Source organism: Neopelma chrysocephalum, unplaced genomic scaffold (assembly GCF_003984885.1).
Source record: "Neopelma chrysocephalum unplaced genomic scaffold, ASM398488v2 Primary Assembly neopelma1_24, whole genome shotgun sequence".
NCBI classification, from domain to species: Eukaryota; Metazoa; Chordata; class Aves; order Passeriformes; family Pipridae; genus Neopelma; species Neopelma chrysocephalum.
The window spans coordinates 20,505,691-20,519,458 of record NW_020897693.1 but is presented as its reverse complement, the minus strand read 5'-3'; the positions used below and the strand labels follow the sequence as shown (position 1 = coordinate 20,519,458).

Sequence of the window (13,768 nt, the reverse complement as noted above, 5' to 3'; positions counted from 1 at the left end):
ATTTCCATTACCAGCCTTGTGTGTTGCGCCGGGAATATCCAGTTCCTGTAACTGCAAAATTAACTATGAAAGTTCTCTTGTTGGTTTTTAGAAACTGGAGGAGGAAAAAGGCAAAAAGGAGAAAGAAAGACAGGAAATTGAAAAAGAACGCAGAGAAAGAGAAAGGGAGCGGGAGCGTGAACGAGAAAGGAGGGAGCGTGAAAGAGAGAGGGAGCGTGAACGAGAGAAGGAGAAGGAACGGGAGCGTGAACGGGAGCGAGATAGGGATCGTGACCGAACTAAGGACCGAGACAGAGACCGTGAACGAGACAGAGATCGTGACAGAGATCGTGAAAGGAGTTCAGATCGCAAGGATCGGAGCAGATCAAGGTAAATGTATCTGGATTGCTGTTCATTTCAGTTTTTCCTAGTGGTGTTTACTAAATGCATGTAGTTCAGCAGATGAGCTGCCATTCAAAAGAGAATAGTCCTTGTGGAAGATCAGAGTAACAATAGGAAATTAAAATTTTGGAAAGAGTTGTATTTATACAGATTGGGAGAATACTTGATTCCCTCCACAGCACAAGAGTATAAGGACTGCAATATGCAGTAAGCAACCCCCAAACCATGACTTAAGGATACTGGTTTTATCTCAAATCTCTCTTATTTTTCATTATTAGCTTCATTCCTACTTAAGGTTGTCTTATGTCTGTTGTATGCTTTAGCTTAAGTGGGTTTTACTTTTTCCTTTGTTATGTGGTGGAGTTTTTTGGTTGGTTGGTTGCCTTGGGGTTTTTTGCGGGTTTTTTTTTGTTTGTTTTGTGGATTTTTTAACAAAAACATGGGGATTACTCGGTCTCAAACTGTGACTAATCATGTCATACTCTGCTGCTTTTTCTCTCTTCACCATAGAGAAAATAGCTGTTTCACTTCAAATCATCTAGTCAGTAGTGTTAAAATTGCCTGTAAGCCACATAAACATGAAAGATTTATTAAGGATACCCTTTATTTGTGGTGGTTTTAACTGTTATTTATAGAGAACTACTAACACAGTCTGATAAGAAATTGCCACATGCTTATGCTTGGTTTCTGTAGATATCGCTATTTAATGGTTAGTGCTCAAACAACTACTTTTAGGTAAATGGGTTTTTGAATACATTAGTAGTATTGATTTATGCCTATTGCTATACCAACTAATCATCTTGTAAATTGCAGAAGAAAAATAACCTAAAAGATGTTGTAAATCATTTGATTGAGTGGAGAGGAAGGCTCTGTACTTAACTTGGTGGTTTTTCCTTTCTTCAGAGAAAAAAGCAGAGACAGGGAAAGAGAACGAGAACGCGAGAGGGAAAGAGAACGAGAACGCGAGAGAGAAAGAGAACGAGAGCGGGAACGGGAAAGAGAACGAGAGCGGGAAAGAGAGCGGGAAAAGGATAAGAAGAGAGACCGAGAGGAAGATGAAGAAGATGCTTACGAACGACGAAAACTAGAGAGGAAACTGCGTGAAAAAGAAGCTGCATATCAGGAGGTAGGTTGGGATTTTTAAGGTTCTTTAAATAAAATATTGTGTCTGAGAGTTGATAATAAAGTCTTCTACTATAAAACACATAGTTCCTTTTCCTAAAAAAGCTTTTAATCCTTTGAGTACGTGAATTGGGGCAGAATATGTAAGTCACTGTCAAAATAACTTTTGACTTCTTATTCTGATGTTTTAAAACAAAATTTTGCAAATTATTTATAATGCAGTTGTTTTAAACAACAATCCAGACTAATTCTGAAGTAGTACTACTGTTCTTAATGTTCTTGAGATTCCAGTGTGTGTATTTCCTTCTGTTGTAGCGTCTTAAAAACTGGGAAATCAGAGAACGAAAAAAAAGTCGAGAATATGAAAAAGAGGCTGAAAGGGAAGAAGAAAGAAGAAGGGAAATGGTAAGGTTCACAGTTTTACGTATAATTTTTCCTGCTTTGTTCTCTTGGTCTCATTTAGAATGGAACATTCTACTGCTGTTTATCAATAGTAGTAGAACTCTCATTTTGTGAGAAGACCATGTGTGTTTTTATACAAAAACCCCACACTTAATAGACTTGAAACACAAGATGTCTAAGTGTGAGTACTATTTAGAGTCTGGAAACAAAGCCTAGTGGCTTGGTCTTGTGAAGGCAGGAGTGAGAAGTGGGCAGCTGCAAAATACGGTGGTCTAATCATCATGCACTATTACATCTGTAACTTGTATTTGCGTCAGATTTCTGGCAAAACTTACTGTATATTTTCTGCCATGCAGGTGGGACTAGGCCTGGTTTTTAATTTCCAGCCTGCTCATGTGCCCAAACCTTCTGTGAGATATGATTTTAAGTTATAGGGGTGTTATTTCCCTTCATAATTTTCCCAGAGGAGGAGAGGAGATATTGAGAGTTCTAAGTAGACGATGGGTTAGGAATTGCTTCGAAGCCAAATATGCAAAGAAACATGCAGGGGTGAGAGGATTATAAAATACACTGTTTCATGTGGAATTTGAGTTTTCCTTCTAAATGCATAAGGGGGAAAAATGTTTGAGAATGACTCAAGGATATTTTTTATTCATAATCCTCCTGGATGATGGCTATGGATGGCAGTTGTAGAAGGCAGTATTAAATTTTGTGCTGAATTTACAACCATAATCGTAATTTGTTTCTCAAAGTCATCAGCATAGCAATATATCTTACTGTTGGTTTAAAGATATTGCTTAGATACAGGTTAGAATATCCTAATTTAGATTTCCCTTTTGATATGATCAGAGGGAGAAAAAAAGTCTCCTCTCTATCCCCCTTGCCGTCTTCAGTTTTAGGCCTGTACATTATTACAATGCCACATAGTTTGGATTAGGAACAGGAGAGTGCTTATTCTAGAAGCAGCCATCTGATTTGTTTCTGTGCATAACTAAATCTTTTTTAAAAAGCTCTTGAAACAAAGCAGAACTGATAAAATACACTTAAGATGCCATTAGAAAATACCCAGTACTTGATTTATGGATTTGGAGAACAGGAACTTTTTATCCTCTTCATCTGTAATGAAAAAAAACCAACCAACAAACAAACCAAAAAACACACGTGTGTGTGTGTGTGTGTGTATATATATATGTGTGTATGTGTGTATGCATATATATGCAAATCAGTGGCACAATCCTAGTGAACCTGATGGTTCCATTTTCTCTTTGAAAAACTCTGTATTTTTAGTTGGAAGTGTAGTAGATCTACAATTAACTTACTAATGATATTACTAAATTTTAAATTCTTGGAAAGAAAACCAGAAATCATTACTTAAGTTTCAATTCCTTGCAGACAAAGGAAGCTAAACGGTTAAAAGAATTCTTAGAAGATTATGATGATGACAGAGATGATCCAAAGTACTACAGGTATGTCTTTGTATTGTTTCCTAACAATTAAGTCTTCATTGTTCATTTCAACATAATTGTGGGGTTTGTTGGCAGAGGCTTATGGAGTTTATATTTAACTGATGATGTGACACTGTAAGGGTTATAATGATCTAAATTTTTTCAGTGTCACTTGACAGAGGGAAAAGGGAAACTCCTTACTGCTACTTGTTAATGCTTGGGAGTAGCTGTTCATTCCTATCACTTAAGTTGTGGGTAAGGCAGGGTAGAGGTCAGTGTAATGTCAAAATAAGGTGGTGGGGGCAGGGAGAAGGGAACAAGCATGCCTCTAAATAATTCACTATAAGGAAGCTGTAAATAGTATGAAGAACAAGCTTGTTAATAGTAAAGCATTGGAAACATCCTTCAGCGTGTGACTAACATTTGCATTAAACTAATTTAGCAGAAGTGGTTCTTGTCAAAAACCTATAAAATAATTTGATTCTTTCTCTAAAAAGATCATCAGCCACATTCTACATCTGTTTGATGTGACAGAGTAGGTTCTGTATAGTAAGGTTGATAGCTGGTATCTTATATTTTTCTGTTACAAAAATAGAGGACACTAGTGCTCTTATGAATCTTATTTTCATTTAGTGGAAGATACATCTGTATTAAGTTTTTCTTGTATTGTGGTACAAAGTTCTCACTGAAATGTTCTTTGAAGTACAAATTGTGTATCTCTTGTAGGGGTAGTGCTCTTCAGAAGAGGCTACGAGACAGGGAGAAAGAGATGGAAGCAGATGAACGGGATAGGAAAAGGGAAAAGGAAGAATTAGAAGAAATTAGGCAGCGTCTTCTGGCAGAAGGACACCCAGATCCAGATGCAGAACTCCAGAGGGTGAGTAGCTGTTAGTCTGATAGGAAAAAAGAGTCCTTGGTATTCTGGTTGCATTGAGCAAAATTGTGTAAGCGATCTGATATTTACTATTTCCTCTCTCCACTTTTTCTTAAAAAGAAGTCTAGATGAGCAGTAAGAACAATGAAAAAAAAAAACCACTTCCCAGATTAACATCCAGATTGGATGGAGTTGGAAAACAAATCTGAATTAATCACTATTTCTTATAATAACGCCAGTAGTTGCATGTATTTGTCTTGACTAACAGTCTTCTAAAAAGGTGGATCTTTAGATTCTTTTCAAACAGTGCTGGTTTTGAGAGAGCTTCTATTTTGCTGATTGTTTCTTTCATTGTAGATGGAGCAGGAGGCTGAGCGGCGTAGGCAGCCACAAATTAAACAAGAGCCAGAGTCTGAGGAGGAAGAGGAAGACAAGGCAGAAAAAGAGGAAAAGAGAGAAGAGCCAGAGGAAGAGGAGGAGGAGCCTGAACAAAAGCCCTGCCTTAAACCAACATTACGACCCATCAGTTCTGCTCCATCTGTTTCTTCTGCTAGTGGAAATGCAACCCCTAACACACCTGGTGATGAATCTCCCTGTGGCATTATTATCCCTCATGAAAATTCACCTGAACAACAGCAGCTGGAGGAGCATCGGCCCAAAATAGGACTTAGCCTCAAATTGGGCAAGTTTACATTTTATTTCAATCTTTCATATAGGATCAAAGTGAAAAAAAAGCCAAGCTGAGTAACCACATGGTTTTCCAAATGTTTTGATGTACTTATGTCACATTCTTGTTACCCAGATGCTGTGCTTCATTTGCCCTATCTAGAAGATACATTTTATAGAGCTCTCTTCTTCCAAAATTTAGAGGGGAAAAATAAAGGGAAGTCTTGGCATGTTCAAGGCTTAAATTTTTTAGGAATGTTCTGAGCTGGGATTGGTTATTTTCACATGCTTTTTCACCTTAATATAGCTATAAATATCTCTTTTAAAACTCATTGCTACTTTTCATTGGTGTAAGTATATGTTAAATTTAAGACCTAGATAGTTCTTATATTTACTTTAAAAGACTCTTTTAAAGGCAAAAAAAAATTAGATTTTTTTTTTCCTTCCTCTTAGAGTATCACAATGAATGGATGACAATTGTGAGTGGAACTTGAGCGTATAGTTCCTTAGTACTTGAGCAATTTCTGGGTGTTCTAAAAAAATTTAGTTCTGAGCAGCAGAACTAAAGATATTTGTATTCCAGAAGGTTTGTGCATTTATTATTAACTATTTCAATTAAATTATACGAGGCTGCAGTTTGAGCTCACACTGTGTTAGATCTTCAGAGAAGAGAGACTCTATGGTATTAGGCTGATTAGCGCTTTTCCTACAGCAGGATTCATTGCAGCCTTTCACTTCTGTGCTCTGCTTCTGCTAAGGTCGGAACTTGGCTTTAGCCTTCCTTTCAGTGAGAGTGCTAATTGGTTTCAGGGCAGAGAAAAAGATCCTATTTTTCAAAAATCTTGAACAAGATTTTTACCTCTTTTGCCACTTTTATAACAGAGTTTAAGAGATTAAAAGCCGATACCAGGCATTCACAGACATTTATATAACATACAAACCAACTTCCCTCAAGAAATGTGTGAAGAGCAAACTAGTTTCAGTTGAAGTTCATGAATATGTTACTCTGTCTCTTGGGTTGTAGGTGCCTGCAATAGTCCTAATCAGCCCAATGCTGTAAAAAGGAAGAAGCTTGCTGTGGATAGTGTTTTCAATAAATTTGATGATGAAGACAGTGATGATGTGCCCCGCAAAAGGAAACTTGTCCCCCTGGATTATGGAGATGAAGATAAAAGCAATATCAAAGGCAGTGTCAATACAGAAGAAAAACGCAAACATATTAAGAGTCTCATTGAGAAGATTCCCACAGCAAAACCAGAGCTCTTTGCTTATCCTCTTGATTGGTCAATTGTGGATTCAGTAAGTTGATTTCATTTAACCATTTACAAAAAGGCTTAATTTTTCCGAACCTTTAAATTGAATAGAAAAACACTGTTACTGGGACCCCAGTGGATTGGAGCATTATCATCAAATGGAGTCAAACTTGAGTCCTCTATTTCTTGTTCATATATAATCCTTATTCTGAAGTATGCCTGCTTATTTTTGTTTGGTCTCTCTTGAATCGCTGCTACATATTGTCTAGCAGTTTTATGGAAGAGGGAAAAAACTTGTCCTGTAAAAACATGTTTGAGTGGCTGTCAGAAATACTTGCAGATGCCAAATCTCTGAGGACTGTCTCATTGACAGCAATATGTATCTTTTGCTAAATAGTTGTTTGAGTCTTCTAATGCCTATCTGGCAGTTGTTACAAGACAGTGAAGTTTAAGGTAATTATTCATTTTGGGTTTGTGTTTTTCTTTTTCCAGACATTAATGGAACGTCGAATTAGACCATGGATCAACAAAAAAATAATAGAATATATTGGTGAAGAAGAAGCCACGCTAGTTGACTTTGTTTGTTCTAAGGTTAGTATCTTCTGCTTCCTTTGTGAAATCTGGGGTTTGCTCCCTAATTAAACTGCACCGGTGACTGCCATATCTGTGTTTGGAGGCAGTTTGTTCTTAGCTTCTCAGTAATCTGTGATATTGGTCAGCAGAGACGGTGAACTTGGAATCAGTACCCTGATGTTTTACAATTTAACCTCTGTTACTGCTTATGCACAATATGTACATGTTAGATGCTATGTTATCTGTTAGATAAACATGGAACTAGAGAAAGAAATAACCAGTTGTCAAGAACAGCTGTTATAATTTTACTATTAGATTTCAGAGTTAATATCTCACTTGCCAGTAACATTTTTTAACTTAGAAATAGGCTTTGTGTGAATGTAGGGGGAAAAGAACTAGTAGTTTGATTTTTTACGTATGTTTCTGGATTAACTAGGTGAATTTCTTAAAAAGTTGTTCCTTTAGTAGTAAGCAAATACTAAGGTTTTAGAGTTAGCGTCAGAAATCATTCTAACGCTAATCATTTTAACCATTTGCATGACTTGTTTCAACTAAAGTCTGTGGAGCTTCTTCCATCAAATAACAAACTGAATTCTTATAATTTGCCTTTTTATTTTCTCTCAGGACAATTCTATGGCTTTTTATTAGGGAATTTGGAAAACTGTTCAGGTTCATGGTACTCATGTTCATAATGGCTTGTCTTGGTTTATCTTTTAGGGCCGCTCTGTGAGAAGCAAAGGAAATGTGATGGTTTTGTGACACAGTTGATTAGTACAAAGTGAAAAGCAGAAGTTGAATGTTTGCCATGCTTATATTATATATATGTGTATATACATAAATAAATGAAATTTTATAGTATTGAAAGACAACTTATTTGGTTCTGAAAAAGATTTTAAATACTTAGCTGGATTTTGCATCTACCTGTTATGAGGATTGATACAGGGAGAATTTTGCCTTTACCTTCGATTACAAATTTATTGTTGAAGAAGGGGGAGCTTCTTCCTTGAATTAACAAAGCTTAGTTGGAGATGCAAGAATAGCCAGCAAATACCTGTGAATCTCAGGAGCTTCCTGAAACTTGTTCTTTAGTAACCGGCCATAAACTTGCACTATGATGGACTCTGATGCAGTTTAATACTAATTTTTGCCTTGGCTAATACTGGGACCTAATGAACTGCAAATACTTAGCGCATGTGCATAACAGTCAGAATCCAGACATAACTGGATTTTGTCCAAATATGTTCATACGGTTTATTCTAAGTTTTCAGTCTAAAAACATTTGTTTCTTTCAGGTTATGGCTCACAGCTCACCACAGAGCATACTGGATGATGTTGCCATGGTAAGCAGAAATTGTGTAACTGATATGCCTTCTACATTTTACTGAAGCTAACAGTCAGTTATACAAAATGGCAGGAGTCCATAACAGAAATACTTGGTGTTCATAGAACATGGACAGAAAACACACATTAGATATGAAAGCTGTTTTGATTAAAAAGATCGTGCTAGTGCAGGCATTATTTTGTGGTTACAGCACCTAGGTACAAACTACTGACCCCTGTTCAGAATTTCTCAGAATTCGGAAACATGGAACAAAAATTTTGTCCCAAAGATGTAAGAATCAATAATAACAGACCTGTACCAGAAATCAAACTTTTCCTCCTTCTCATTCTTGTAACTAGATTTTTATTAGGGGTTTAGTGGGTCTTTTACTAATAAATGAGCAAAAGAGATGATTTTCTCTAGAAGGGTAAAAGCTCTTTTTTGCCTGGTGTTGGAAAAGAGAAACTTTATGAAATAGTGCTACTGTTTCACCATATTTTCATACACTGACAGGTGAATAAAAACCAATTGTCCACTCTCTTTTGGTAGGAGCCACATGCAAAGTAGAAGTTAGTAGATTGTTCTTGGTGTGACTAGTGAGGGACCTGGGGAACTTCCCAAGAGATGTTATGCATGCTAAAAGTTTGTATGGATTCAAGAAGAGCCTGAATAATGAGTTCAGGAAAGAGAAATTCATTGAGAGTTTACTTAATAAATATCCAAGGAAGTTCCAAGCTGAAAATGAGCAGAAACTAGCAGATAATTAAGGGAAAATACCACATGTCTATGTCCTGTTCTTATATTCTTTCCAAGCCTGCCATTTCTATGTCTCTTCCCAAACCACTTTTGGAGACTAGTTTACTGATACTTTTATCTTAGTGCTCAACAGCTGTATTATACAAGTATATAATTAGTGATAAATGCAGGACAGAAGTTTTGTTCAGTCCATCCCTCAAAGACTTAACTTGTATTATGCTACCTTCACTTTGTAGTGCAGATGTATCTACAATTAGTCTTTATAAGTAGAATGCTTAACCTAAAAGTAATCTATAAAATGTGTATTTCCTACAGGTACTAGATGAAGAAGCTGAAGTTTTCATAGTCAAAATGTGGAGGTTGTTGATATACGAGACAGAAGCAAAGAAGATTGGCCTAGTGAAATAAAGCACTCTCCTTGCTTCTAGGGTTCCATTTCAGTTTTAGGCTTTTTTTTCCCAATCATTCAAAGACTCTGAATTTTCTCTGTTCTCAGAGACTTGAGACCTGTATTTTTTTATGTAGAAAATGTGAATTTTTTTCGTCCTCTGCTCTGAGGCCCCTTTCACCTTCACAATTAGTTATCTGAATCCTGCATTTGGTTCTCTTTATAATACTCAAGGTACAATTACCAGTATGTTTTATAAGCTGCAGCTACTGTACATGCTCTTTGGTAATTTTGTTATGTTACTCTTATTCTTGTAAATATTAAGAAAAAAAGTCCCCTGTTTTGCAAAACATTTGCACTTAATGTGGAACTATATCAGTTATAGGTGAAGACAAAGGATTTTACTGCAAGTGCTTTTTTGGGGGGCATACTTTCCCTCTTTTTATTTAAAAATCATCAAAATAAGATTTAAAAATAAGTGGCTTGAGCTGTTTTCACAGAACAGCTTTGTGTGTTCATGTGGACTCTTCATCTGACTCTGGAAAAGGAGTTCCTTCAGATTTTTCATTCTGATGTGAACCAGCGGTAGTCTTGGTACTTTGTTCCCCATTTAGAATTACTAGTGAAGCTGGGAAGTTAATCTCTTGCAGATGCTCTGCTTCTTTCCCAGAAAGTGCAAATCACGGGAAGTTTTTTATTTGCTCAGTTAAAACAAGAGCAGGACCTCAGTAAGTGCTATCTAATGATTTATTTTTTTTTTTTAAACCTAGGACATCTCAATTTCATTTTAGCCCTTACCCACTATCTCTTCTGTCTCCAAAATAATCAGATTACTTTTTTTTAAACAAATTATTTTTAAAAACATTTTTAGTTTATAGAAACAAAACAAAAAACCTTGTTTCAATGTAACTGTCTCAAAAAAAAAAAAACCAACACAAAACCCATGAAAACTAAACCGTAAGTTTTCAAACAAAGCTGAAATCTTGTTTTTATCCATAGTGTTAAACTAGCCCTGAATTTTGTTTTCTACTGTACACAGTCTATTGTCCACAAAAAGAGGGTAATATTTTCCTGCCTTGTTTGTATGGGTTTTTTTTATAAATGGTCTGATATGGTATAAATGATGACATGTACTGTAAACTGCATTTTTTTATCTCATACCTGGGTAAGAAGTCAAATCTATAATATGCTGTGAGCGGTTCTGATTGCAGGAGGACTGTATTCCAGGGAGCAAACTGTCTCAAAAATATTTTTAATTTTTAAAACACAGTTCTTAATAGCAAACAAATAAAGTAAAGGTGTTCCAGTATCTCTATTGTATTTAACTGAAGGATGCAGGTTGACCAGTTCAGAAAACATAACTGTGACCTTGAGTTACTAGTTCTTTGTATCTGGAGAGGACACTTGAAAACACTGTTCTTAACAAATGGGATCGTGTAAAGGTTCCACCATGTAAATATTTCAGATATTAAAAATGTATATATTTGATTCAAGGGCTGATATTCTTTTGGAGTCTTGTGCAGCATGCAATTATATTTAATACTGCTTACTGAATCAACAAGTGTTCCCACATGAGGGGTGGGTTTTTTTTAAAACTACCTCCTGCTTTTTATTAGGTGACAAGAAGCCTGCAAATTTAGATGTGATCCCGATATGTTCTTTCTCATCCCTGTGATACTACACAGCACAAAATGTTCTTTTTTTAACTTGAAGTGTAATGCTCAGATATTACTTTTATGTTTTGCTTGAGTTTGCATGAGAATGTTTTGTTTCACATGCTTATGCTGCAATCTTCCTATTTTTTCTGCAACTTGATGTTACCCTGAGAAATCACTTCCCCATTCTCTTCATACAGTTTTGCATCAGCATTTACCAAAAATTTTTCAGATTCTAAATAAATTCAAAACTTGCTCTGTTTGTAGTAAATACAGAGAAGAGGGAGAGTGAATTTCACGAGTGCCTTTTGACCTGGTTAATGGCATTCTCTCAGTAGTAGTAGTAAAATAATACAAATGTGACAAATGCGTTGTAATGCCACTATGTGACAGATTGCCCAATGTCCTAATTGAGATTCTTCAGTGAAAGCTCAAGTTGTGAAACTTCAGTTTATTTTATTTCTGCCCTAAAGCTGTACGTGTATTGGACATAAGATTGTACTCTTCCTTTGCTAAGGAGACTGAAGGTGCCTGGGTGAGAAAAAACATCTAGAATTTAAGCTGGAGTGTTAAATAGCTAAGTAAATAAGTATATAGAATCATTGTGACATCTTAAAAAAATTAATTTTGTGGAACTTGAGGTTTCTTTCGGTAGTGGAAGAAGGAAGGAGTGTTCATTATAGCATCTCTCACTTGGCTTATGCAAGTACTTCAGCAAATTTTCTTCTTTCATAATGCAAGTATGAAGTCACTTCTATTTTTACCTCTTACTCAAATTATTATGTCTCAGTGATGATATACTTTGGGTCTGTGATGCTGGGGAGTAGAATACAATTATGTACTGCTGAGGTTCTTAATAGAGAAAGTAACTTCTGTTTGTTAAGTTTTTCTTTTGAAATGCAGTAACAATTATTTCAAGATAAATCAGAATTATTTAAAGATAAATTTAGAAAATCTGAGGTAGAAAAAGCCTTTTTTGCCAATATTACAACACTTTCTGAATATATGACTTAATATCCACTAAATGTATTGTGTTAGTGAATGCACAGACCAAGAGTATGCTCAGAACGAGCTACGTTAGGAAATTGTGCAAGTTGCCACTGGATATTCAGTGCCTCGTGCCACAGTGTGATCCATTCTGTGATGGAAAATGACTTCAAAACTTCCACATACTGTGCAGTGAAGAAATACCAGTATTTACAGAACAGAACTGGATATATTAGTTGTTGATCTGGACTTTACTGTAGAGTAAGGCTTTGCACCTTGACATAACACATGCCTTTATTCTCCTGATAATCATTCTGTATAATTGCCATTCAGTGCTATTTGGAATATGTGAGTACAAAATATAAAATACCATTTTTGTCCATTAATATGCACTGAAAAGAAATGGGAAACAAGGAACAAGTAAGATGCATTACCCAAAAAGACATTTTTATATTACTTTTAAGTTGGTAAGAGACTTTTTTTCTTAGAATATTTAACTTGATCACATACCCATTTAGTCTTTCTAATCTTGGCTGTTTTCTTTCTCCATTCTCTTTAAGCAGGAACCTGCACTAAAAATAACCATCTAACTAGTTGATCATAGCTCTAAATATGGGCAGGGGGAAGGCCCCAAACAGAGTTAAGTTTCTTACTGAATTCCTGTATCTTACTACTAATGCTTTCCTATTATTGAAAGGGAAGCATTAGACCTTTCATGCCTTTATTAAACTGGGTTGCTCAATAGTTGCTTGCAGGAGTAGTATTTTGGAAAGTGGATACACTTTAAACTGGAAGCTGTTGGGTTTTGTATTACAATTCAGTCACACTTTTTTCCTATTCTATACATTATTCTGTGTAGGAACATTGGATACAGACTTACAAATTAGTGCACAGTCATGCAGTGTGAGCAGTGTAAGGTATTGTTTAAGAGACATTTCATCATAGATCAAACTGATATTAGTAACAGAAAATAGTCTGGTGGAGCTGTATGCCCACATTTGGTTGGTTGAGGTTTGGGTTTTTTCTTTTCTTTTTTTAAATTACAAGTAGTTTTATTTGGTTAATGGTTAGACATCACTTTCAGTCTAAAAATGGCTTCTTTTAAATGCATTTCATATGGATAGGATCTCCTGAAAGTTGATACTTGTGTTGCAATGCTTACATCAAACCTTTTAGGTGCAATCGTGCTATGCCACTTCAATTTACCATAGATCTTCCTGTAGTGTAGTCAATACAGAAATACAGCATTGTTTTAAACATGCAGAATTACACAGTCCCTCAGAGATTTCACATTTTTTATATTCAGAATGATTACATTTATCATAGCATTTAGCATATGTTAGTAACCCAACTAATTATGCACTTAAAAGGGAGTTGTGGATTACGCTTCAAATATGGATAGCAAGGTAAGTGTCAAGTTTGAAATTGACTTTGTTTCTTCCACAACCAAGTCACAGGTCTACTTAGAGACTTCTTGAAAAGATACCATGTTTACTTTTAATGTTTGTATTTTGAAAAATAAATATCCCTTCAAGTTATTTTCATAATGCTTTCTTGCGGGACCATTTTAAAACAGGGTTACTAGCATATATATGGCCAGAATTCAAAACAACCGAGAAGTATATTTTCTCATAATACCCCTCTCTTTGTTTGGTACCAGGTTAAACAGGACAAATTAGATTTCCTTTGCGAGACTCCTCTGGCTGGAGCTTCAAAGTGTGCTCTCTCTCCATGTCCAGCCAGCCTCTCATCACTGGTACCTCTCTTCGGTCCCGCCCACTTGTCTCGGCTCTATGCAGTCGGTGGCGCCAGAGTTTTCAGCGTGTGCTTTCAGCGGCGCTCCCGGGGGCCGGTGGGGGCCGGGCATGCCGCAGTCCCTGCGGGGCCCGCCCCGGGCAGGGGCCGCTCCCGCGCCGCGCCGCCCGTGGGAAGTGAGGTGGCGGCG

The 13,768-nt window shown here is 36.3% G+C and overlaps 1 protein-coding gene across 3 annotated transcripts in view; it reads left to right on the top strand.

The window, feature by feature from the left end:
• RBM25 (RNA binding motif protein 25) overlaps positions 1–10,674 on the top strand; it is a 33,791-nt gene extending 23,117 nt beyond the window's left edge. For all 3 annotated transcript variants that reach the window (XM_027707348.1, XM_027707338.1, XM_027707344.1), the window contains 10 exons: positions 92–369; positions 1,285–1,507; positions 1,819–1,908; positions 3,298–3,371; positions 4,077–4,227; positions 4,582–4,906; positions 5,915–6,189; positions 6,636–6,734; positions 8,009–8,056; positions 9,109–10,674. In XM_027707348.1, coding sequence (XP_027563149.1) covers positions 92–369; positions 1,285–1,507; positions 1,819–1,908; positions 3,298–3,371; positions 4,077–4,227; positions 4,582–4,906; positions 5,915–6,189; positions 6,636–6,734; positions 8,009–8,056; positions 9,109–9,201 — 1,656 coding nt within the window. In that variant the 3' untranslated portion in view covers positions 9,202–10,674. The remainder of the gene's footprint in view (positions 1–91; positions 370–1,284; positions 1,508–1,818; positions 1,909–3,297; positions 3,372–4,076; positions 4,228–4,581; positions 4,907–5,914; positions 6,190–6,635; positions 6,735–8,008; positions 8,057–9,108) is intronic.
• Positions 10,675–13,768: the final 3,094 nt, after the last annotated feature.